At 38.1% G+C, this 27,787-nt stretch overlaps 1 protein-coding gene across 6 annotated transcripts in view; it reads left to right on the forward strand.

The window, feature by feature from the left end:
* SORCS1 (sortilin related VPS10 domain containing receptor 1) overlaps nt 1–27,787 on the forward strand; it is a 766,642-nt gene that overhangs the window by 664,001 nt on the left and 74,854 nt on the right. For all 6 annotated transcript variants that reach the window (XM_043988103.1, XM_043988104.1, XM_043988101.1 and 3 more), the window contains exon 18: nt 5,815–5,986. In XM_043988103.1, the coding sequence (XP_043844038.1) occupies nt 5,815–5,986 (172 nt within the window). The remainder of the gene's footprint in view (nt 1–5,814; nt 5,987–27,787) is intronic.

Raw genomic sequence — 27,787 nt, forward strand, 5'->3', positions numbered from 1 at the left:
TGACCATGAGCAGAAGTCCCTGCCCTTAAGGAGATAATTAGCTGAAGGACTGAGGAATTTCCCAGGAAGAGATTGTAAGTATTAGAATGACAACACCTGCTGGAGATAAGAAGCAGCATGATTTAGTGGAGAGAAAGCTGGGTTCTGACCCAGGAAGAACTGTGTTTAAAATCCTGTATCTGAGACATGTCGAATTAATTCTCACTAATGGGAAGAAACCTGGTGTTCCTGGGGTAGAAAAGATTGGACCCCTAGGGGAAAGTACCCACTCCCTCTTAGAATCTGTGATACAGGAAAGGACTATTCATAGTCTGATTTACACCTGAGGTTTTGAGAGAGCAGATTTCAAAGGGTAAAGAGAAAAGATAGGTTAAGATCCCACCATTAAATGCTGTGGGGGTAGCTAGCCAAGGAGGGATGGGAAATGCTTAAGAAAGAAATTTGAGGACAAAAAGCAAGAACAATTAAAATGAGAAGAAAAATGGGATTTGTCTGAAGGAACAGATATGGGAGCTTAAGGAACTTAGCAACCAAGTTAGGTTTTGTTTTTGTTTTTGTTTTTGTTTTTGGGGGGGGGGGGTTGCGGGGCAATGGGGGTTAAGTGACTTGCCCAGGGTCACACAGCTAGTAGTGTCAAGTGTCAGAGGCCGGACTTGAACCCAGGTACTCCTGAATCCAGGGCCGGTGCTTTATCCACTGCACTACCTAGCCGCCCCCAGGTTTTGTTTTTTAAAAGCAATAGAGGGGGCAGCTAGGTGGCGCAGTGGATAAAGCACCGGCCCTGGATTCAGGAGTACCTGGGTTCAAGTCCGGCCTCAGACACTTGACACTTACTAGCTGTGTGACCCTGGGCAAGTCACTTAACCCCCATTGCCCTGCCCCCCCAGAAAAAAAAAAGCAATAGATACACTGATACTGAGTAAAATGAGCAGAATCAAGAGAACATTATACACAGTATCAATAGCACTGTGTGATTGTCAAGTGTGATAGACTTAACTCTGCTCAGCAATACAATGATCCAAGACAATGCCAAAAGAGTCATGGTGGAAAATGCTCTCCACATTCAGAAAAAGAACTATGGATTCTGTTTTCTTCATTTTTTGTTTTGTTTTGGTTTTTTGCAGGGCAATGGGGGGAAATTATATCTAGAAGAACAATGTTCTAAATGAACTAAGGCTGGCAAGTGAAACTAAGTACCATGAAGAAAGACTTTATTAGCTTTATTGAGAGAAAAGAGAGCATCGAAACAGGGATAGAAACTTTGGCATAGTTGTGGCAGTGACAACTGAAAACAAAGAGAAGGAACAGCCCTTTGATTGGCTTTTTACTTCTGTTTTCTCTGACAAAGAGAATGGGACTGCAAATGCTAGAACCAGCATGACTAAATGGGAATTGATAGACAAGATAAGTCATAAAGTTGAGAGGGTTCTCTGTTCCGCTTGATAAAACTGGCCTAGATCTACTACAGTCTCAAGATTCTGAAAGAACCAATACATAGGATCAATGAGCCACTGTCAGTGATAATTTTAAAGATCATGGAAAATGGAGATGATTAGAAATGAGCAAATATTGCACTGATTTTCAGGAGAGAACAGTCTGCAAATTATAGTCTAGTAATCTTGACTTTGATTTGGGAAAAAATTCTCAAATAGATTATTGACAAGATACTTGATAAACTTCCAAAAAGGGAATTAGAAGTTACAAAGATCCAGCATAATAGGAGGTCTTGACATTTTGGCTTTGTGACCCTGGACAAATCATGTAAGCCCTCCATGTCTCAGGTAACTAGAAATTGCAGATATTTGCACTGGTTTGGGAAGTTCTTCAGCTTCCTCTAGTAGAAGAGATCACAGATGTGGTGAAAACAAACTAGAATGAATGAATGAATCAATCAATCAATCAATCAATCAATCAATGAAAACATAAGGCTAGGAAACTAGGATGGTGCCAGACTGTGGAGGGCCAAACAAAAGGCTTGGTCTCAGGAGCTCCCTCAAGAGCCTATCCAAAATTTTAAACAGAGGAATGAGATAACCAGATCTATGTGTAATGAAGATTATTTGGGGGCAGCTAAGTAGTGCAGTGGATAAAGCACCAGCCCTGGATTCAGGAGGACCTGAGTTCAAATCCCACCTCAGACACTTGACGCTTACTAGCTGTGTGACCCTGGGCAAGTCAGTTAACCCTTATTGCCCTGAAAATAAAGATTATTTGGACAGATTATGAAGAAAGGATCTCAGATGGGAAGACCTGTGGTCAGGCTATTGTCTAGATGAGTAGTTATGGACAAATAAGATGTGGTGACAGATGTGAAAAGTATCAACAGAGATGGAATTGGTCAAACCCATTAGTGGAATAGATATGAGAAGTGAAAGAGAGGGATGAGTCAAATATGGCAATAAATATGAGAGACCAGGTGAGTGGTGGTTCCTTGAAGAGCAATTTGGAAGCAAGGAGGAGTAATTTGGAAAGAAAAATAATTAACTCTTTCTTGAACATAGGATGATAGATCTTGAGCTTGAAGAGCTTTGCACAGTCATATAATCCAACCTTTTCTTTTTAAATATAAGGAGATCAATCAACAAGAATTTTTTGAGGACGTACTATGTGCCAAGCACTGTGCTGATTGCTACAAATTGTCCTGATTCTAGTTCAAGCACCCTATCCACTGCTCCAACTAGCAACCTCAGAAAAGGCAGGAAGGAAACTAGCATTTGTTAAGAGCTTCCTATGTTCTAGGCAGTATGTTAAGTGCTGGGGAAACAAATATATGCAAAAAGAAAAATAGTCCCTTCCCTCAATGAGCTTACATTCTAATGAGGGAAGACAACCCACTAAAGGAATACAGAAAGCAAGGTAGGGCAAAGATGGTTTTGTAGACTAGAAAATCAGGTCCAAAAAAGGGAATAAAGTCAAACTAGACTATAGCCTTCAAAAAAAAGCATCTCTTGGAGGGATTCACCAGTGGAAGAAGAAGGGCAGGCCTTGTGGAGAGAAATTTTAGGGTGAATAGGTTGAAAGAGTAGTAGACTATTCCAGGGCAAGGAGACCATAGGTGTTGAGGGAAGTTCTAGGATTACATGCAGTAGAAGCATGATTTTTAAGTCCACACAGTCAGGAAGGAGCAGGACTGGGAGAGAAAAGCTATGGAAGTTAGCTGAATGGACCAGAGGGGTCCAGCAGAACCTTTATTGGAATTGAAGAGAACAAAAACCTATTTTTGGCAGATGGTACTGTGATGATCCAGTTCAATTCAGCAAATATTTATTTACTATTTACTATGTTTAGAACTCCGTGTTCGGTTCTCGGGAAACAAAAGAAAAACACTTAGGTCCCTGCCCTCTATAAACTAATTGTTAGTTGGAAAGATATACCACGTACCCAAACAAATATAATAATAAAAATGGTGGTTATTGGGGCGACTAGGTGGCGCAGTGGATAAAGCACTGGCCCTGGAGTCAGGAGTACCTGAGTTCAAATACGGCCTCAGACACTTGACACTTACCAGCTGTGTGACCCTAGGCAAGTCACTTAACCCCCATTGCCCCGCAAAAAAAAAAATGGTGGTTATTACAGAGGATTTATGTATATGATAACAGTGTGATGTAATGATAAAGAGCTAGGTTAGGGCCTGATTGTGGTTATCCTTGGACCCCAAAATAAGGAATGTGGACTTTATTCAGAAGGTAATGGAAAACCATTTATAGATTGTGAGGAAGGAAATGTCGTGGTGATAGTAAAGCTGATGAGGAATTAGTCTGACATTTGTGTGCAACATGGTTTAGAGGAGAGGGAGCCTGGTGACATGGAGGTAAGATAGGAGACTATAGCAATATCATAGTCAGGTGATGAGAAAGACCGTGGCATTGAAGATGAAAAGTAATTAAAATAGGAAACATTGAGAAGGACCCAACAGGATTTGTTGACTGACTATACGTGGAGAAAAAGGAGGTGGAAGAAGACAGGAAGAAAATAACTAGAGATACCAGTTTGAGAATCATTCATTCAGAGAGAATGGATGAGGGAGGAAGAAAAGAGAAAATGAGTGTTCAACCTTGGGTGAGGTTCACAGTTAGATGAGAGGAAAATGAACAGTAGTCAGTGAAATAGAGAAGGAATTGTTAGTGAGGTTGGACAACTTATAATTTAGTAATTTCATATAAGGCAAGGGAGGTGAGAGTGTCATAAAAATGATAGTCTTGAACACTATAAGAAGTCGAGAAAATGCCAGGAAACTAAGTAAATTCTGTTGTATTTGATGATTCAGAGGTCGTTAGTTTGATTTTAATAGAATAGAATCAATAGAAGCCAGGTTTGGGGGATTTGAGAAGGATGTGAATTCTGTTTCTTTTCTGTTGCATTTCCCTGTCAATACCCTTCATAGGACCTTGTTACCCAGTGGCCAAACTTAAATCCATAGAGTTAGCCACCACCCAGCATAATCTGCTTTTATATTAATCAGGGATCTGTCCAAAGACCTAGAGTGTTGTTCATGCAGAAGCAGAGAGAATCTGAGAAAAGGTAGTATTTTTTTTTTAATAAGGGTCTATCATATTCTTCAGCTCAGTTGTTTCAATTACTTAAGCCAAACTTCTCTTTATGGGAGCTATATACCCTTTGAATCCTGCCAGATATACCATGATAATTTTCACTTTTGGGCCTTTACTTATGTAGTTCCCTTCTTTTCCCTCTACCTAGATAAATGCCTTCCACCTCATGATTTGTGACTCAAGCCCCATCACTTCCACTCTCCTATAAAACCTTCCCTGACTGACTTCATCTCCTCACTGCTCTGACTCCTCATAGTACATATAATCTAAACAACTTATTCTAGTACTCAACTATAGCCTATACATTTTGCTGTAGTTCATTTATTCATTCATCCAGTCATCTATCCATTCACCAATCCATCCATTCGTTTGACACATTTATTAGGCACCAGCTATTTGCTACGCATCATGCTGCTAGGAATATAAAACTGAAATAAGATATAGTCACTTTCCTCAAGGAACTTAGGATCTAGTAGTAAATATTTGACATGAACACAGATCGGCATATTAATCAAATAATAATAATTTCAAAAAGAAGAATACTATGCAATGAGATGGTTTTATTTCAGTTAAATAGTTCAACAAACATCTCTTTCATGCTTATTGTTTTCAAGACATTATTTTGTGTGTAAGGATTACAAAGATGCAAATCAACGTCCACTACCCCTTAAGGACCTTCCATTTTTTCTAGAGGATTATAGAATCAATAAATATAATGCAAGGTAATAAGCAATAGTAATAAAGGAAAAATGTATACAAGGTTCTCTAGGAAAGGGATAGGGATTTCTTTAGTATAAAGAAAGATGAAGAAATTCAATTTCCACAAACTCATTTACAGGTTCTGTGCCATTTTACAGCCTTAGAGAATTTTCTAGAGAACTGAGAGGTTAGGTAAATTGTCCAGAGTGATAAAACCAGAGACAGGAGTAGAACCCACCTCTTGCTTCTGAAGCCAGCTCTCTGTCTACTACACCCATGGTTGCTCTGGCAAAAATGAAGCAAAGGCAAGTCATATCACCTTTCTGAGCCTGTTTCCTCATCTATGAAAAAAGGATGTTGAATGTGATTATTTTGAAGGTCCTTTCCAGCGTCTGCTATATCTTCTCTATTTCCCATAGAGCAACATTAAGTGCATGGCACATTATAATGGCATAATAAACACTCATGGAAGGAAGGAAGAAAGGAAGTTAATTCAAATATTTAGACTTAGGCTGGGTTAAGATAACCTGGAACTGATTTGTGACAGTGGTTTTTCTATACTCAGGTACCGAAAGGTGGTTTCCAACAACTGCACAGATGGAGTGAGGGAGCAGTATACTGCCAAGCCTCAGCAGTGTCCTGGCAAGGCTCCCCGGGGCCTCCGCATTGTTACCTCTGATGGGAAACTGACTGCAGAACAAGGACACAATGTCACCCTCATGGTACAACTGGAAGAGGTAGGATAAGAAATTCATCCCTGTCTACTGTTTGGGGAGCTGGAGTAAGGGTTATACAGCAGAAGGAATGACCTTAGAGTCCTGGGAGAGTTAGCTTGGCAAGTGATATTAAAAGACCCAACCATGGGGTATGCAATTCTCTAACAGTTCCACTGATGTGAAAGAACTGTCTCCTCTCATTTCCTTTCTTACAAATGCCTCAAAGTCATTTTTGCTCTTCACCAGTCATCTAAAGATGTTTCAGAAAGGACAGTCCTGAGGAACTTTGTTACTGTACTCCTCATTATCACTTGTTCTTCACTATCAGAGGCTCTATTTTGATTTCACGGTTCCTCATTAGCACCTCAGCAATGTGTTTTCCCCCAAGCATTTAAATACACACACACACACACACACACACACACACACACACACACATGTGCATAGAGTCACAGTCTAAAATATGGTTACATCCCATCCTTTCTGTACAAGTCTCTTTTTTTACAATTGCCAAATGGTTATGACTTCTTGTTTTAGAGGTTTGAGGTCCTGAATGTATCCCTACAATACTCCTTTGAGCTTGTATAGCTAGCTATGAGCTGCTCCTATGATTTTTCTTTTTGGGGGATGGAGACTGAGAGAACTTTACAAGATAGTCTTTATATACATATACTTCAGCTGTCTGACCTATGCACAAAACTCCAATCTGTGAAACATATTTGGAAAATAGGGTATTCCAGCTGATTTAAGACTAGTTAACTAAAAGTTAGAATCTGTACTATTTTCCAAAGAATTAGAATGCTATAGCATATTTTAGCATGAAGATTATGCAGAAGGCTTTTCCTTTGGTGACACAGAAGAGTTCAGAGGGGAAGAGAAGGGAATAAATGGGTTTTGTTTGTTTAGTTTTGGTGGGGCTATGGGGGTTAAGTGACTTGCCCAGGGTCACATAGCTAGTAAGTGTCAAGTGTCTGAGGTTGGATTTGAACTCAGGTACTCCTGAATCCAGGGCCAGTGCTTTATCCACTGTGCCACCTAGCTTCCCCCTTGTTTTTGTTCTGTTTTTGTTTTGTTTTGTTTTTTTGTTTTTAATTATTGGGGGAATTTGCCACCAAGGAGGGTGGCACATGGTAGGAATAGCACCTCTTTTTTTTTGGCAGAGCTATGGGGGTTAAGTGACTTGCTCAGAGTCACACAGCTAGTAAGTGTCAAGTATCTGAGGCTGGATTTGAACTCAGGTCCTCCTGAATCCAGGGCCCATGCTTTATCCACTGAGCCACCTAGCTGCCCCAAGTGAATAAACGTTTTAAAGTGCTTGCTATATGCCAGGCATATAGCAGTGCTCAGCACTTTACAGATATCTCATTTGATCCTCACAATAACCCTATGGGGCAGGTGCAATTATTATTACCATTTTACAGTTGAGGAAATTGGGGCATACTAAGTTCATGTGACTTGACCAGGGTCACATAGCTTGTAAGTGTCTGTGACTGAATTTAACTCAGTTCTTGACCCAGGTCAAGCATTCTATCCACTGTGCCAACTAGGTTAGTATCTTCCATTGACTCAGAATCAACAACATTATAAATATTATTTTATGTATGAGTCTATTAAAAATCAGATTATCTGAGCCATGTAGGTTAAGTCAACATGATATAATAAATAGAAAAATCATGGTGAGATATGAGTTGATATTCTAACTGCAACAGCTTTGTGACAATGGTTAAGTCCCAAATCTTAGGACTCAAAGGGATTCCAGGAGTCATCTAGTCCAATATTTATCTGAATAACCTCAGGGCATTGCTTGTAGAACCCCAGTGAGGTAGAATCTACTGCCCCCTGAGGTATCCCATTTCACTTTTATATAATTCATTCTGATTGTTAGTAAGTATTTCCCTCTCCCCCAGACATCAGACCTAAATTTGTTTGGTATTTAACTTCTCTGAACCTGTTTCCTTATCTGTAAAAAAAAAGGGAATAAAAATACTTTTACTCCTACTTCATATTATGAAGAAATCATTTAAAATATTTATCATGATCTTCCCCCCACTGTTGTTCCTTCTACATATATCTCCTCCCTATCCAGGGAGTACCTTGGGGTACTTGGGGGGCTATTTAGTACATACAACGCCTGCATTATACAGATGTAGAAACTGAGTCGCAGAGAACATAAGTGACTTGCTCAAGACCATAGAGGTAGCAAATGTCAAGAGGGGGAGGGGGACTTGAACCTAGATCTGCTGACTCTAGAGAGAGTCTTCTTTCATTGTAACATGATAGTTCTTCAACCCTACAAAGAAGAGAGGTATGTGCATTTTCTCTGTTCTTTTTCAGAGACTTTATGCAACAGTCATTTCTGATTATTTTACCTTTCCATTTATATATTTTTTTCATAATGTGCATGTACATATATACACATATGTAATGTATGGACATATGGATATGTGTGTTTATGTGTGTACATGTACATGTAAATATACATATCTCCAATGCTTCTATGTCTCTCTCTATATACACACGTATCATGCTTCTCTCTCTACACATACATATACTATTTACATATATTAATTGAATTAACTTTAAGTGAGTTAATCAGCAAAGTCAGTCAATTCAATCAATCCCCTCGTGGATCCTTTGGGCATTCCCCAAACCCAATTATTTTCTCACACATCCACCCATCTATCTTTCCCATGCTTCTCCCTCCCTCTCTCTATATGTATATACATATATGTAAATGTGTATATATGTATTTCCTCCATGCTTCTCCATATTTATATACACACAAACATACATATATATGTATACGTGTGTGTGTGTTTATATCTATGTCTGTCTGTCTACTTATCTTTCCTGGTTCTGCTCACTTTAATTTTCATGAGGTTATATGTCTTCCCATGTTTCTTCATGTTTCTCCCATTTTTCTAATACTGTGATTTTTCTATTACATTTGTGTACCACAACATGTTTAGCCATTTCCCAACCAATGAGTAACTACTATGTTTCCAGTTCCTTGGCGCTAAAAAAAATACTACTATGAATATTTTGTTGTATATGGGTCAGTTTCTATTCTTTTACATCTTTGTGGTATATGTCTAGCAGTGAGGTCCTAGGTCCAAAAGTATGAGTACTATAGACAATAGCATTTTAAACTCTTTAGTACCTGAAGACTTTAAGATACAGAGAAGACACCAATATGCATTACTTGGTGTTTCCTCATCTTGGAATTACTATACTAATGATATCATAGGTTCTTATCCTATTCCTATCTTATTCTTATACTTATATGAATTAGTTACTAGTAGAGAGACACCGTGGTATGGGGGTTATATTAATGATGGGATCTCTAAACTATGCGACAAGCACCTTTGCTTCTCTGAACCTAATTTTTCTCATATGTAAAATGAATATACTATTTATACTACTTCTTACCCAGTTGTGAAGAAAGTCCTTTGGAACCCTAATGCACCGGATAATTATGGGTTATATGTTACTATTAATAGGACAAGTTGGAAGAAAAGGAGCAGTACTAGGTTGGAGTCTAGATAAGTGGGAGTTTACCATGTGTAGGAGCAGGGCAGAAGGGAGAGTGTCATTTTTTTTTCCCAAATGAGGAAAGACACTACAAAGGTAAACCCTTTTCATATTTTATCCCTCAGTTACTTCTTTGAAACTTAGAAATTTCTAAGTAGGTATAGATTAACATCTCATATCATGTGTGCCAAGATAAGGTCTAAATTGGTTTATGATTTAGACATTAAGGGTTATAGAGTAAACAAATTAGGGAAGCATGGAATAGTTTAGCTGTCAGATTTATGGATAAGGGAAGAATTTATGACTAAATAAGACATAGAGAACATTATGGGATATGAAACGGATAATTTTGATTACATTAAATTAAAAGCATTTTGCACAAACAAAACCAATGAAGGCAAGATTAGAAGGAAAGAAGAAAACTGGGGAATTTTTTTTAACTGCAGGTTTCTCTGATAAAGGCCTTATTTCTCAAATATATAGGGAAATGAGTCAAATTAATAATTTATAAGATTACAAGTTATTCCCCAATTGGATATAAACAGTCAAAGGATATAAACAGGCAGTCTTCAGATAAAAAAATAATCAAAGCTATCTGTAGTCATGAAAAAAATGGTCTTAATCATTACTGATTAGAGAAATGCAAATTAAAACAACCCTGACTCACACCTATCAGACTGGCTACTATGATGGAAAAGTGAAATGACAAATGTTGGAGTGGATATGGGAGAATTGGGATGCTAATGCACAGTTGGTGGAGTTGTGAACTTATCTAACTATTCTGCAGAGCAATTTGGAACTATGGCCAAAATGCTATAAAAGTGTGCATACTCTGACTTAGAAATAGCACTACTAGTTCTATATATCATTTGAATGAAAAAGGAAAAGGACTTCTGTATGTATGTATGTGGGTATATATGTATATTATACACATGTGTATGTATACATACACATATACATACACACATGCATGCATACATACATAAATTTATACCAGCTCTTCTTGTGGTAGCAATGAGTTGGAAATTTAGGGAATGCCCATCAACTGGGGACTTTCTGAACAAGTTGTAGTATGTAATTGTAATGTAATTCTATTTTGTTAAAAGAAATAAGCAGATGGCTTTCAAAAAACCTGGGAAGACTTACCTAAACTGATGCAAAGTGAAGTCAGCAGAACCAGAAGAACATTGTATATAGTAACAGCAATATTGTACAATGATCAGCTTTGAATTACTTAACTATACAATGCTCAGCAATAAAATGATCTAATATAATTCTGAAGGTCTTAAGATAGAAAATGTTATCTACCCCCAGAGAAATCATGATGGCGTCTGAATGTTGACTGAAGCATATTTTATTTTTATGTTCTTTATTTTTCTTTCTTCTTTTGTGTGTTTTATTTTACAACATGTATGACTGATATGGAAATATGTTCTGATTACTGCACATGTGTATCCTATATAAAATTTCATGCCTTCTCAATGAGGAGGGAGGGGAGAAAGGGAATGAATTTGGAACTCAAAATTTTTTAAAAATCAAATGTTGAAAAAATGTACATGTAATTGAAAAATAAAATATTTTTAAAAGAAAATTAGAAAATTCTTGAAGTATCTCATCCATTGGTTTGAAGAAGTCATAGGTCAGTGGATTCCTGCCAGTTAATTGCAGTCTACTGACTTAATTACTAATGAAAGAATTTTTTAAAAAGCTATTAGAATCTTATAGGTGTGATGTTTAAAATCTAATGTGTGATTTCCTTATCTGACCCCAGTGTGGGGAGAAATTAGCTAAGATTTACTGATAAATTCAGCAACAGTTTAGGCTTTTAAGTATTTATTAAAGTTCATTAGAAGTTAGTGAAGAGAGAGAGGTTGAGAAAAGATCTCTTAAAGAATGGAAAACCCTAGCTTAGATCTATGAGGGATAGACAGACAGAAAACCAAAACCTCTCCTTCATCTAGTAGCCCATGCTTCTAAAGAGCAAGAGTCCCAGTTGGTCTTCCTGGAAGCCCCCTGTGAAACAGTAACAAGGACAGTTCCCACACACAACTCCAAGCTAATTGGCTGGTCCATCGATTGACATGACTTACAGGCAGTCTATGAGTAGATGTAACTTCCAGGACGCCAGGCAGCTTCCGGAGGCCAGGCACATGCTTTCTTCTTAGTGGGGCATCACCCTGGTTCTTACAATGTCTTTCTCAGCAGGGGGGTGGCACCCTGATTCTCACACTGCCCCATGTGCTTCATGAAGAAACATTGTTTCCTTACATGAAGCAATAACATTACAAATACTTAGGACTAACAAAGTAAAGGGAATAAAAAGAGAGAAAAGAAATTGAGTGACGCATTAACAGAGGCTAAAAGGGGGCACTCCTCTTTAGCAGGTGGACATTACAAACACAGAAAAACTAAAGGAGGCACTCCCCTTTCGTAAGTGGACATTATAAACAGTGTGTGCAGTGGGGAAAAGGAAAGCAGGAAAATGTCCATTTAAGTCTTTGGAAGTCTTTTCTCAGATGATTCTTGGGATGTCCTCTGGGTGTAGTTGTGGAGTGAAAGTCTTTAAGGTGTGGATGCTGATGATCAACTCACAAACCTCAGCTGTAGAGTTTTGGGTACAATTGTAAAGTCTCTCAGGTGTTTCAGATACTGGTAATCAGAGGGAAAATTTCCTACAGAATTGATCTTAAGACAACTTTAAATCACTTTGCCAATAACCAAATCAAACAATGAGACTTCTCAAAAACATGTCTAAAGAAATTCAGAATCTTTTAGAGATTTCACAATTATTGTCCAGTTATTGCACATGAAACATATAATAAAAACAAAAATTGAAACATTCTCTAAAACTTAATATTACTGTGCTCCCCCCATGGGAAATAAATTGAGAAGACAATTGTGATATTAATTTAGAAAATAATCTTTATCTTTGTTTCATCACTTTTCGCATCATCTGCCTAATTATCCTCATGTGATTATGAGAAATTAAATGCCAAATCCAACATTGTATTCATCATGACATCTGAGATAATTATGGGGGTTACCATAAAAGAACAGAGGGGAAACTGAGTCAGGCTTAATCAGATGCATAGGATTGAGATGTTCATGACATCAGGCACATAGAAGTGGGGATCAAAGTCAGGTGTAGAATGAGATGGCATAGCCTAGCCTCCCGGTATCATGTGGGGGGAAAATTAAACTAAGAGAATCCAACCTCGGCTCTTGCCAATGGCCATTCTCTAGGCCTTTCCCAAGGCAGTACACTACCTGGACTTCGTGCGTGTCTCCCCTTTTGTGACAGTTCAATGTCTGCTCTTGCAAAGAGTCATCTCACCTGAAAAACTTCCTTCCAATATTGTTCACCAATAGAAACATTCCTCCCAGTGTGATTTCAAGTCTTTGCTTGATTATGTCTCAAAGAACAAAAGCTCTCTAAGTTGTAGGCATTTATGCTAGGACAACATTGCTGTTCCCACTCTGGAAAAACCAATATGTAGACAGCTGCGACATTAATTCTCTCTCTTGGGAACTGCTCTAACCTGCATAAAAATGGTAAGGAAGATACTCCAGGGATGGGAGCCAGAACCCATTCTGTCCCACTTGGCTTTCCTTGTAATGGAGAGCATCACACATATCAAACAGGTCTGAACATTTACAGCATAGTGATGAAAGTTCAATTTCAGGTCGTGCTCCTGGGAGTAAGATAAAAAGAAAAAAAAAAGTCATTTCTTTCTGCTTTGGGGAACCCATCTCATAGCCACAGAAGTAAAATGTGTTGCCCTCTCCTGAAAGACCCACCCATCCTCTCAGTGCTATAGGTCTGTCAGTTTAACATATCCCACCAAAGGTCCATGTTCATATGACATGAGGGGAGCACTAGAGAAGTCACATTGAATGATAGAATTGTGCGTCAATGACTGGAGAAGTCTATTTCCCCACAAGTTGGCATTACCTTTCTCAGTTCTTTGATACGGAAGTGTATTTCATGAGATTTAGTGATATAGAAAGAAGGTCCTTTTTTGTTCATGAGGGTCCTGGGAAAACAGAAATAAGCAGAGAAAAGGTTTTTGTTTATTTTTCCTTTTGTAGAATCATAAATTTTCTGGGTAGTAAAAGAGCCTCACCCTATATACTCATCATTACCCCTATGGTATTATTGTTATTGTGCTCCTCAGAAGCCGGCCTTAACTCTTTGGGGTTAAGAAGAATTATATCACTCCCAATAAAAGAGCTCCTTCACTCTGTATTATCTGTCTGGAATCCCAGAAACTCATGTCAAGGGGTATATTTTTCCCTTAGAAGAATCATTTGACAGTAAGCAACTAGTAAGCTATTTACCACATCAAGACCTGAGCCTGGGCAGTCTGAAGGAGCAGCAGTTTGGAAGGATCCAAAGGAGCATACTATAACCCAAACCCTCCCCCTAGGCTGTCACATACCTGCTTGCCCTTAGTCGTAGATGTCTTGGTTACTTTTGCAGGTGAAAAATTGAAGCATGGGAAGAAAAAATCCTCTCTTGTAGGCCTGAATGTACATACTTGGAGAGCTTGCCTATAGCCAAAGAGCTTCACATTCTTCCTTCATGAAATGACTTATATTTATAAATCCTCTGGTCTTTTCTTCTTGTTTTCTGTTTCTTGGGGGGATCGTCTTTTAGAGTTTAAGACCCCTGGAGATTGTTTTGGACAATGCAATAGGTGCTCTGGACATATTCTCAAACTAGAAGAGTAATAGCAATTAGCCTGGGTCCCGCTTGACAATTCTTTCATTTCTAGCCTAGGGACTTCTGAGACAATTGTATAAGAATAAGAGTAGTAATAAGTTGACTCCCTCTTGTCTACCTGCCCTACCCTAGAGCTAGGACCCACTAAGTATTAGTATCAGAAAAGGGGCTACTAGTCACTTAGGACTCATAGGGAAGGGTTAGGAGAGAGGCACAGGTCTACTGAAATACTTGAAAGACCCAGGACTTGTCAACTGGTAAATGGTAGAGACTTGAACACAAGAACACTCCACTTCTGGTCTAACCACACTGACTTTCTTGCTTTTTCTCACATATCACTCCATCTTTTTTTTGACTTTTTACAACTGACTATCCCATGTGCCTGGTGTGGCTTCTCTCTTCACCCTCAATAATTAACATTCCTAGTTCCCTTCAAAGCTTAGCTAAACCACCTTTCTGTATGAGGCCTTTCCTGATCCCCCCCAGCTTCTAGTGTCTCCCCATGACCTTGTAATATATGTATGAGCACATGTGGATGGATGGATTGATTCCCTTAATAAAAAACAAAAATATAACAAATATGCTGGCTTCAGGTAGATGTATTTCTCTGAGAAGGGGTGAAGATCAGTGTGTTCATGTCTTTAACCAGCACTGAATGTACAACCATCCAGGCCCATAAATTTAAAGGCACATTGTTATAAACTGAGAAGTCTGGAAAATCTATCTTTAAAGATCCTCTTATAAAGAGAGAAGCCAAAGGCCTCCTTAGGACCCTTTCTTCTAGTATAGACAGATACTTACTCGACACTTATTCTTTACCTAGCACCATTCTTGCTTGGCCCTTCTAGGGAAACAAAGATGGATAAGAACTAATTCTTACCCTCAAAAAAATGGCTAGTTGTCAAGTTCACATAGCTCTGATATGTAGTACAGTACAGTGCAATGCAATATAATATAATATGCTTTATTAAGTACTTGCCACATGCACAGCAGGCAGCTGGGTGGCACAGTGGATAGAATGCCAGTCCTGGGGTCAGGAAGACTCATATTCCATAGTTCAAATCTGGCCTCAGACACTAGCTAGATTACCCTGGACATGTCACTTAACCCTGTTTGCCTCATTTTCCTCATCTGCAAGATGATCTGGAGAAGAAAATGGCAACTCCCTCCACTATATTTGCCAAGAAAAGCCCAAATGGGGTCATGAAGAGTCAGATGTTACTGAAACAAATGAACAACCACAAATGTGCAAGACGCTATGGCAGAGACTGAGGACATAAAGACAACAGTGAAACAGTCCTCCATGACAAATGAAGCTGCTCTCAATGAGGATGAATTCTACAAATGAATATTGCACCATTGATTCAAGTCAGCATGTGATATATGTCGAAGGAATGCGCCATATGATAATTAGTAGAAGTGGCTGATAATAACAGCTTGCTTTATATGAGACTGTTAAAGAGAGGTGGCATGGAAGAGAATTAAAGACTGAATTCTTCATCTTGAAAGTTGGGGGTTGTTTGATATCTACTATTTAATAAAACCTTTATGTGTAACTAAAGATTCCCCCTCCCCGACATACACATCCCTTTTTTTCTACCATGGTTAGTACCTTCCTACACAACAATCCCAAATAAGGAGCCATTATAGGACAGAACCAAGGATGGGCCTTCTTAGCAATATGATCATCAGAAACAAGTCTGTAAACGTGACCTTGCTTTTGCACAGAGAATAATTTGTGTCCTGAGGCAGTTGAGTACAAATGAGTCACATGTACCATTTGGAAACCTGGCTTGGCATATGTGATTGAAGTTGCATTCAGAAACCTAAACAAATTGGACATCTTGGACCCCTTCTTCTTCCATCTCCCGTGTTCCCAGACCCAATTGGAAGCGTTGCTTAAAGAAGCACAGTCAGAAAAAAAGAAAAAATAATAAAGAAGCACAGTCAGAACTGAAAAAGACCATTATTGAGTAGTTGCTCTGACAATTGCAGTACCCTATGGCACATCCCAGCTAAGCACTAATGATTGAATTGTTATTGCTAATAGCAGGCAAGGGACAAGAGGAAAAGCAGCTTCTTTTCTATTTCCTACACAGTGGCATTTCCAGTTTGAAAATGCTACTTAGTTGTGTGCTTATTTATTTAATTTATTTATTATCTATTACCCATTCATTCATTTTTTGCTATCTGTCTGACTTTCTATCTATCTGAACCTCAAGAAGAAAGAAAATAATTGATCCAGGAGCTCCAGGAGAGAGGAGAAGAAAAATATGGGAACTTTATTTTCTGAAGCAGAAACTTTTTAAACTCTGTTTGTACTCTAGGGGGTGGATCGAAGATGTTTGCTGTGGGAATGTAGCACCCAATGAGAGGCAACATCCCTCTTCATCTCAGGGCCAACACAAGATAGATATCCTCAATTCAGCCGACTAACATGCATCTAATGAGCCTATGGACTTTTATAGGAGCTCAAGTTTCTAGGAGAAATCCAGTGGAAGGGCCTTAAGGCATGATGTGGATGGAGAGAGGACTAATCAGTCTTAAGGACTCAGCAGGGCAGATTCTGAAGACATTCATTTAAGAGGACCACTAGGCAGAAGTAGTGTCTGCATGTTGCAGAAGATAATTAAATCTGCTTTAAACAGCTGTAAGAATAAAGAGATGCAATTCAATGCATAATTTAAGACTTTTAAATTAAATCTGAGGCAAGGGACTAAAATTAAAACTTTGATCTGTATCTCATTGTTTTAACACTTCAATTTACATACAAAGACTGGCACTTAATAAGGAAAATTCATGATTATAACTTCTATGTGAGATTTAAATCCAAAATGCAGGGCTGCGTCCTCATTAGACGGATTTGAATGAACCGTAATTTCAAGTACACTGACATACTAACAGCAGCATAAAAGTAATCACAATGTAATAACACTTGGTGAAATTGCGTGAGGCTGCTGCTGATGCCAGGGGAGAAAGGAGGTAGATCTTGAATTGGTCCTTTCTGGGGCCTCCATTTGTTTTCATTCTCTAAGGAGTCCAAATGCTTTTCTCTAGAGAGTGGCACTTGGTGTTTTTTTTTTCTTTTCTTTTCTTCTTTTTTCATCATCCTATTAAGTGAGCAAGACAATATCATTGCTTCCTGATCCCTGTTAGAGCAGCCATGCCAAGGTATCAGCTGCATTCTTTCTCATAAAGAGGAAAGGGCCAGATATAAGGATAGGCTTTTCTATTAATTATTCACATTTCAACTCAAGTTTATGTCCTTTTAATTGAACAAAATATCATGTCTTTCTTTCCAAAGGAGTTAAAAAGGAAACCATCAACTATGGCTGTTTAGCTCAGGAGATCTGGCCTCTGAAATTCTTGGGAAATCTTCCAAGGTTTTAGGTCCCTGGTATAATCAAGTGTATTCTTGGGGCTGTTGTCTCAGAGGCCCAGAACCCTGATCAGTCCATCAACATGGAATGTGTATGCTTTGAATGAGGCAAGACCTCCACCTTGGTGTTTTCATCTGAGTGTATGAGTCCCTCAGGCATTTGGATTTACACTTTACTACTCTCCTGAGCATGCACAACTCTTCACCTCAGCACCTCTAGCCCCTCAGCTTTGTGGAGCATAGCATCAATACACTGTGGGAGTTCTCAGCAACGTGAAGGCAATCAGCCAAAGTAGCTTGCAGCTATGCTTTTCCAATGGTATGCAGGAAATTTTCAATAATGATGGTAAAAATAATCATTCAATTTAATTCAATAGAAATTTCCTAAGTGCCTTCTATGTATGATGGACTGGATTGTGATAGTAATCCTATTTTCACTTAGGTTTTTATATTTAGCCAAATACTATCAATAATATACCTCATTTATTTCTTATTCAAGTCTATAAATGCCTTGGATTTCCTGAAAAACAAATAAACAAACAAAACCCCAGAGAATCTCAAGAGCCCTTTCTTTTCAGTACTCCCATGAAGTTTTCTCATCATTTCTGCGATGTAGATATGTGGGTAAAAGGAGAGTTTTAGCAATGGCAATGCTATTCTCACTTTTAAAAAGGGAATCAGTACTCCAAAGATTGTATAATTTTGGCAAGGTCACGAAACTTACTAAAGTCTGAGCTCCTTGAAGGCAGGGACTACATCTTAATTATTGTTTCATGTTCCCCTGTGTATAACACCATACATTTCACATAGGAAACACTGAATGGATAATGAATGGTCAATAACAAAGTATAATATAGACCTTGGATCATCTGTCTGTCTTGTATTCTTTCCACCGAAGTACACATCTCAGAAGAGCTGGCATATATTATGTGCTAATCTCATGCTGAAAAATGGAGATGTGTAAAACCACTGGGATACCTCTTGTAGCACCATGAAATGCAGTGTACTGTAGAGATAAAAGTGCAGGGGAGAGAGCAGGAAGGGAATACGCATTTAGGGCTACTATGTGCCAGGCACTGTACTAAGTGCTTTACAAATATTATCTCATTTGATCTTTACAACAACCCTGAGAGGTAAGTCATATTATTATCCCAATTTTACAATTGAGTAAACTAAGGCAAACAAAAGTTAAGTGACTTCCCCAAAGTGACACAGCTAGTTAAGTATTTAAGGCTAGCTTTGAATTCAGAGATTCCTTGACTCCAGGCTTAGGAACTCTACCTACTGCACTACCTGGCTTCTCCATAGAGTTACAAGGTCAAATATATTGTGGAGTTCTAAAATTGTCCGATCTACAATAAAAGAAACTGAGGCAGAGATCTGAGCTAATGGCATTTTATTAAAGGGTCTGTGGCCCCTTCTTTTTTTGGGGGGGGCAATGGGGGTTAAGTGACTTGCCCAGGGTCACACAGCTAGTAAGTGTCAAGTGTCTGAGGCCGGATGTGAACTCAATTACTGCCCCCCTGTGGCCCCTTCTAATGAAGTGGACCTCAGATCTTCCTCATGATCTAAGATGTCCCCTTCCTCTAGGGCTTTAGTTTTATAGTGCTTGATACCTGGACAATACAGATGAACCAAACTAAAAATGCAGAATCTCATTGGATGATAGAACTTGCCCTTTACCCTTCAGGAGGGTCTATACATATTACAGAATCTCATTGGCTGACAAACAAGCAAATAAGCAGACCATAACAGACCTATCTTGACCTTTCAGGAGGCCCTGATGAGCACACCCATGGACTAGTAGAAAGTCAGGCCACAGCATGGCAACCAGGGACACTTGTTGGTCAAGTGCTTATGGGCATCTCTCTGTGCTGGGCAATAGAAGGATGACAAGGGACGAAGGGACAAAAAAATAGCTGGTAGGCTTTCCATATAATTGAGTCACCTGCACCATGGTGGGCTTGGTCACCATAACAAGGAAAAACAAAGATGGAGGTCTTCTAGTTAGCTTACTATGATTAAGCAAGGGAATTTACAATCAATCTGTAGTTCACAGCTCTGGGATCTAATATCAAAACTAATTATCACTACCTTTATGGAATCATATCAAACCGATCAATACAGATTGGAATAAAATAGGGGTCCAATATATCATCTATTACAATCTAAATTTGGAAGGAACCTCAAAAGCCACCTAATCTATCCCTCTCATTTTTAAAGATGGGGCTCATAATAGTTAAGTGACTTAGCTAACATCCCAGAGATAAGAAATACCAGAAGTGAGATGTGAACCCAGTTTTCTCCTACTTCAGAGCCAGAAATAATGCTGCATAGTGCTATTTCACCCCAAGGGACTGTTTTTAAAGTTCACCACACTTATATTTAACAAGTAAAAGGAGTGCGTATTAGCTTTCCTTTGCTTAGGAATCAACAATATAACATAAAATAAAGAGTTAGCCTTATTATATTTACTTCCAGGCAAAAAGTGACATGTTATAGCAGGAATAAGGTAGAAAGGAATCAACCATTCCATATATATAGGTGTCTAAGCCATTTTTTCCTGACTGATGCAAACGTTTTGGGATCATAACAAGATATTTAGAATAACAAGAGATAACAAGAATTCATCAAGGACTGAGGTGTTTGAAAATAGGGACTACAAAGCCTACCGGTTGTCATCTGTCAAAGGGTAGGTATAATGTCTAGTAGAGTTTCATTTTGTGGTGCATTCCTAGTCTTGATTTTCTGAAGTCATTGGTTCTTTCAGATTTGACTTCAATTGCACAGTGTAATGATAAAATTCCTTGGCCACCTTCTTTAACTGGCTTTTGTGGCCCACCATTGACATACATGGGTTTCAGCTGTTAGCACCTTTCCAGAAAGCCTGTATTTTTAGATGGAATCAGTACTTAAGGGAACCATCTCAATGCAGGATAGGAAAGAGGAGAATAAGTTTTACATTCCTGCTACAAGCGATATGTAGTCATCCGTGTCCCCTGGGAAAATTGCCAAGATCACAGCAGTCAGTTTTGGAACAAAAAATAAACACAGCAAGGCCATGGTGAATGATTTAAGACTAAATATCTGATCATCTGGCTAACTGTAAGTTGTTCCAGCTGACAAAGTGAGGAACTTTTGTTAATTTTCCACAATGGGAGTCCCTCTGGAAAGGATTGCTAGAAAGGAAAGAAAGCTTTTCTGAATAGAAGAATAAGTTGGGGGCCTTAACATTTGCCACTGATAGACCCCCACAGGGTGGATCAATCCACCACCTGCTGAAATAATATAATAAGGACATTTGGATATATACACTTTCTTGGGAGGAGGGGATTATTCCATCTCTCAGCCAAGGTTGTGTGCTCCTGGGGATCCTTGTGTTTTGGGGGTGTTTTGACATAGGCTTAGCAGCCATGGATATTGCATAGGACACTGGTTATTACACTATTTGTTGCTCAGTGGAATTCAGTACAAAGTGGATTCTACTTTTGGCCTTGTCAAGCAATACTACTTACCAAATGTCCAAGAAAAGACCATTCTATAATATGAACCATTAGAAGACAACACAAAATCTAAGGGTGTTTGCTAAAATATGGATACTGTGATAGCTAATTCTCTATGGACACAATGAATTATTTGTGTAAATGGTGAATATGAAGCCATATTTTTGTAAAAAAAAAGTGTAGTCATTAAGTTTTCATTTTTTAAGCAGACCTGTATTTTCATTGGTATGGGAGCTCTCTGTCCACCAATGCACCTCTGTAAACTAATTTTTAGCTTGTCATCTTAGAAAGTTTCCTGTGGCACTAAGAAGATGACTTGTCTGTGGTACATGTCTAAGATAGTACTTGAACCCAGGTCTGACTCCCAGACTAGCCCACTTTCCATGAGGTCATGCTGTTTCTCTGAATGTCTTTATTTTGATCTATTCAAGGAGTGTGAAGAGGCTCCATGATGTGTGAACAAAATCATTTGTGAGAGGGAATTTTGAAGGACCCTATCGAATCAAAAAAAGTTTGCTTCAGACATTGTGTTTGAATTTGCTATACTAGGGACATATTACTAGCATAATTATTCCTGGTGAGTCACCTGCTGTACATTTTACAACAATATAATGAGAACCAAGATCTTTTTTTTCTCAGTGGGAAATGTCCCTTGGCAATATTGGTGAGCATTGGAACACAAAATGTTATGTGGAACATGGCAAACATGGTGTAACTGCTTGACCTGATATTTATTTCCACTAGATTTCAACTGTATAAAAATCTTGGAAGTGGATCACACAATTTGACTTGTCCTTTGATTCCATACTCCACCAGTCATGATCTTGATCTTCTTTCTAGTTTATAAGATTAATGAAGACATGAACATTGAGAATGTGGTGAGACTTGGAGACCCATCCTTCTTGGACATTTTTTCTCAGCCTCCTCTTTGCTGTGTTGGTACCCTTCTTATGTCAGTGAAATAGAGATCAAGAGGTGGTTATCTTCTCAAAATACAAACACAAGCATGCAAAACACATGTATCTCATTCCACAACCCTTGAGAAGTTTATCCTTTTGTTAAGTATGCATGAGAAGTGTCTTCTTAAAGGTAAGGTCATTAATGCAAGGCAAGATTTAGAATTCTGAGCATGAAATTCAGAATAGAAGTTTCTAGGCATGAGAAAGTGTTTCTGTAGAATGTGTTCTGGTAGATTTTGGACTGATATGTTGCCATCGTTCCTAAGATGTGTCTAATATTCTCTTTTGGGTGTAGCAAGATAGAGACAGATAATATGTCATTGTACTCTGTTCATAGATTATATCAAGAAGTCTCAGTGATATTCTCTATACCTTCAGAAATGTCACTGTGTCTTATTTCTTATGCCTGAGGTGTCAATGTTGAGTTCCCATAGAATCTATTTTCCTATTTCTTGCTGAAGCCTTGCTACAGGAGTTGATAGGTTCACAAACCTTTCATTCCTGGGGTTAATCTTAGTTTCATTGCTGGCTTTTGATATATTTGTTTTTTCTATTAGAAAAGTCAGTGATATCCTTAGGGGTTCGTGGTATGACTTTCCTCCCCTTTTCTCTGTTGTCACTGAGCCTTTCTCCAGAATGAGTACTCTCACTTCTGTGATATTAGAATGTATGAAAACAGGCTATCCTGATAGAAATTAAGAGATGAAAGAGATTAAAAACACAACCTTGGCTTCTCTCTCTCTCTCTTTTTCTCTTTTCATTGTCAATAAAGGGGACATTTTTCACCCTTTTCTCTGACCCCCTGAAAACCAGTGCTGGAATTAAAGATATAAAAGGTGAGGTCATGGCTGTTTGCAAGCCAGTATTTGGAGACAATTCATAATTTAATAACTTAGGAGAATGTGCTTTTGTTCATATATTAAATGCAATCAAGCCTTGGTTATTCAAGCACAGCTTGTTCTGTTCACAGATTATTCTCATCTTTTTCATTTACCTCTATGCCTGCCTTAAAAGGTATCACTGTTCAGTAGTTCCTTTGCCATTCATTCAACAGATATCAAAGGCCTTGCTGTGCTAAGAGTACACTCCTAGGGGCCGGAAGAGGCACATAGCTTAACAAAGATGATGCTTACCTTTACATAGTTTAAAGAGGGGTCCACAAATTAATAAAAACATAAAAAATAAAACTCAAGCATAGGTATACTTGAGCTAAGGCAAAAATTTGGTGGACAGGGTTGAAGTTTGCAGATGAAATGTTGTTTGATTAATTTCAGTTTTCTTTCTACACTTATTTTTATCATCAAGGTCATTGAGAGCTGTCAAAGATGCTACAGCTTGTGTTGCTTTAGTATTGTAGATAAAGTACAATACTAACATTTTAAAGCTGATTCTACTCTATTGTCTACAAGTAGCCATGTTTTTTTTTTTGGGGGGACACTACCTCAAGTTTATTATTTGTTAAATGAAGACAAAAAAAATAAAATTATGCCTGTCTGCCCTACTTTACTGAGACATTATAACTAGAAACCAAAGTAAGTGATATATATATATATATATATATATATATATATATGGAAGGGATTTGTGAAGTGATAGAAACAACAGTTGTTACCATTACAATGATGGAATTATCACTGTAATAACTATATTAATAAAAAAATCAATCTGAACACATGTGTGATTTAGTGGAAAGAACATTGGATCAATCAAATATTGTTGATTTGAGTTCTAGCTATCCCACTTACTAGCTATATGATCTTGGGTATGTCTTATAAATTTCTCTGAACCTCAGCTTCTTACTCTGTGAAATAAGGAAAGTGAATGATATGATCTCTAAAGTAACTTCTGTCTTTAATATCTTATGACTCTAGATAATATTTAACATGATACTCTCTTTCTAGCAAGTTACCTTCTATCATTTCCTCTACCACTCCTTCAGATTTTTTTTTAAATGCCTTGCTTTCCCTCCCACCACCCTTTGTGATAATTGCAATCCTAGTAGTTTACAGCCTTAAACTTTAGAGTGAAACTTTATCCTATAGCCTACATCTATAAGAACACCATCATCACATGTTATACAATTTCTCAGTGTGGTGAAAAAAATGGGCTAGTCTCTGTTCTTCCTCTAAGTAGTTTTGCCATCTTGAGGCTGACATTTAACATCTCTGGACCTTATTTTCTTTACCTACAAAATGAAAGCATTAGAGTAGGTATTCTTTAATATTTTATTAATCAAATGAGATATGTATGTAAAGTGCTTTGAAAACCATAAAGCATTATGTTAAGTGATAACTTTTTAGAAAGGATTCATATCAGAGTTCCTTTAAACCATGAATTGCTTTAGCATATCTCAAAAAGATGATTGAATTCACATCAAATCAATGAGCATGCAACTTTTTATTGACATTTATAAATAACTAATTATAATTCAAAGTAAGTTATTTCCTCATGGATCAGTCTATAGCTCTACAGCGTGATATTTTAATTGATTCAGAATGCCATGTCAATAGTTTGGGCTACATTCTTTCATGGGCCATTTCTTATGATAATTTGGTGCCACTATTGATGTGGATGCCCCCTATGCCAGTGAATGTCACAAACTCATTGATGCTTTTTAACTTTTAAAATATTTCATCATGGATCCACCCAAGCCACTGGAAATCTTCCTTCAGTTCTTTTTAATATTTTGGTGGGTTTAATGAAATATTCTATCTGCTTCCTCCCATCTTTGCCATATGCCAAGTCTCCCTACTTTCCTCCTAATATAAGATCTTGATTTCATTCATACCACATTCCGCATGAAAGTTATCACTGATCTCATGCTGCAAGTAGCCTACTCATGATGCTTGTCATATGTCTTTGCATTATACTTTAGGTTAGTTTGGATTCTTCCAAGATTGCTTCAACAACCTGGAGTGTTCAATCAAATTTCTTGGAGCAATCAAATTGATAAGGAGTACTCTCAGGACAAAGAATCAAGGAATCAACAGTGATAGTCATCTACAAAGATGAGAAAAAAAAAACAGTAGGCCTTTTGGTGTGCCAAGAGATCCCCTACCATAGAACAGCCTCTGTCTTAAGTGAATTGATGTGACTGTTATATGAAAAACAATATTTCACTAGCTGGGTCAGAATTCCACCAGCAGATAAAAATATCATTGAGCTAAACCATTCCATTTTGTCCCTGTAGGCATTGAAATCCTGAATTCATGAACCTCTGAAAACCTGGAAAGTTGTTATAGAACCCAAATTGTATGATTTTATTTTCACACTGTCAGTACCAGGTCTGGAAAGCCATCTTCAATTAAACTTCTATTTGGATCTAGATCCTGTCATAAAACGCAAAGAGGCCTAGACTTCTCCTTGCCAACTGGTCCATTTGATTTGGTGTCAAAAAGAGATATTGCCAATCTCTGAAGATGTGGATATTCTAGCTTCCATTTTGGATGTAGCAGGATGGAGGGAAAGTAGGCAATCTTACCACCACCTTACTTGTAGAAATCAAATTGTTTTGTAATTATCATGCTGCCTAGGTGAGATTCCATGAAAAAGTAGAAAGGATAAGCTGTTTATGATTTTCTTTGAACTCTACTAAAGCCCACATTTTGGGCAATTGATTCCCAGAAATGGAGCTAGGAGAATGCTAGTGAGTGCCACATGACTAGGGTTAATTGTAAGAAGAACTCATCCATCTTAAGACTCATATTGAATAGGAAGGAACCTGATAAGAAATCACACCTAATCCCTTCAAATACCAAGTAAAGAAATTGAGGCCCAGTGAAGCAGGGTAACTTGCTATGATCACACAAGTAAATTAAGTATAAGAACAAGGATTTGAACCTGTGTTTTCTGAATCTAAATCCATTATTCCTTTCACTATACCCTAATTACCTTGATGTACACATGGTGACAGGTAAATGTGGACAAGTCTCAGCCAGGGCTAATTCCTCTATATATGGGTCTAGTCAAGCCCCTCTCAAAAACTGATTTGAGTGATAATATATCATGATAAGACTAGCATATTCTATCATGGTCCATTTTTCCTGTCCAACCAGTGTCAAATGTCTCTAGAGCCCCTGAAAAAAGAAATACCTCTCCCTTCTCTACTGGAACACTATTATTTGTGAGCTAGTAGGTAGGACAGAAAGGGTAATCTACCCTTCTGAAAAGGATACATTGGAGGCCATGGTTGTCCAATCTATATTGAAATAGCAAGAGTGGATGGATATTTGTAAATTATTTTTATTATACCAGGAATGTAGTTAGGTCATCTACCCAACAGGCAAAGTCTGCGAGATTCTAAGCAGTATCTGAGACTCCAGATACTGACTCAGCCAGGAATTTTCTGGGTCCCAAAAGTTTCTTGATTGTTTGATCCAGTTGCTATTTTAAGCTCTATGGTCTCTAGAGACCTTTATATAGGAAAATGGCTACTCTTCTACATCAATGACAAACCATCTCTTGAAACAAGGCTGGCAAGGGCAGCAACCAGGGAGATCTCCATGTCACTGGGAGCAGAGATTGGAAGTGAAGTAGCCTTTGCCTGCGATGGAGTAGTTGAAATCCAACAAGAGGAGAATAAATGTAAATCTAAAGGTCAATCCAAGGACAAACATGAGTGTTGAGAGAGCACAGAAATTTAAGGGGTTAAGAGGAATGGGTGAATCGGTTGCCAATCAGAGCATTCAAATGCTTAAGGAATATGCCAAAGATTAAAGAGCCAAAAATGCAGGAATTGGAGGGAGTTAAAACTTTGTCTAAAAGCAAGCTGCTTCCTAGAGCTCAAGACTTTTTATTCCAGGGGCTTGTGTGCCTTCATCCCATTTTGTGCCAGTGCCCAGATGAGCCCCATGGCCTAGTGCTGACTCAGGCCTGAATGGCTCCAGATGTTCTTCTCAACTTCATCTTCTTAAATGGAACTGTCATTTCTTCTCATCGTACATCAGGTGCTGAGCTGTTACAGTCCAAATTTGGTGGTTGCAATATTGTCCTCAATGAAAATAGATCACTCTTAGAACCCTAAAAGATCTGTTTCAATTCATATCTGTTTCCCTCTGTCTAGTTTAATCAAACGTTCTCAGGATGAACTTGTTTACGGAATCACATGCCAAACTTTTTTTCTAGCCTACTTTTTATTCTTCAACTGGATTTTACGGTTTTATTATTTAGTACTGCCCTATAGTCTTTACTCATGGTCCTCCACAATATTTGGCAAATGATCTTGTACTCTAAACTAGTTTTATCCTTGGTTGTCATATCTCTCTGCCTGGCAAAAAACTCAAGAGTTTACTGAATAAATAGGTTTCTGGCCACTTTTAAACTCATCCTTAAGATGGCCATTTAGTCTTCATTAAATTTATCTAAGAAATGATGATAATCAGAGTAATTTTTTTTTCTTTTCCCCATTTTTCCCATAGTTAACAAGTAGTTTAAGCAGATCAGTCTGGAGCCACAATAGCTGTGCAGAATGATTTCAGCATGCCTTTTTCTTTTCACCTCATTTGGTGTTTACATTGAACTTTGTTCTAACTAGGCTGTGATCTGACTGTATCAGACAACTAATTCTAAAATAACAGCTATGTCAGTAATGAGGCTGGTCTGGGTTATTAAGATATAGTCTGTTTCTTTCTTTCCTTTTTTAGAAATAATTTGATTTCCCCATCTTTACTGCATGAGAAATTTCCACTTAATTTCTTGAAGAAAACATTCATTGGGTACACTCATTAG

This window comes from Dromiciops gliroides, chromosome 2 (assembly GCF_019393635.1).
Source record: "Dromiciops gliroides isolate mDroGli1 chromosome 2, mDroGli1.pri, whole genome shotgun sequence".
NCBI lineage: Eukaryota > Metazoa > Chordata > Mammalia > Microbiotheria > Microbiotheriidae > Dromiciops > Dromiciops gliroides.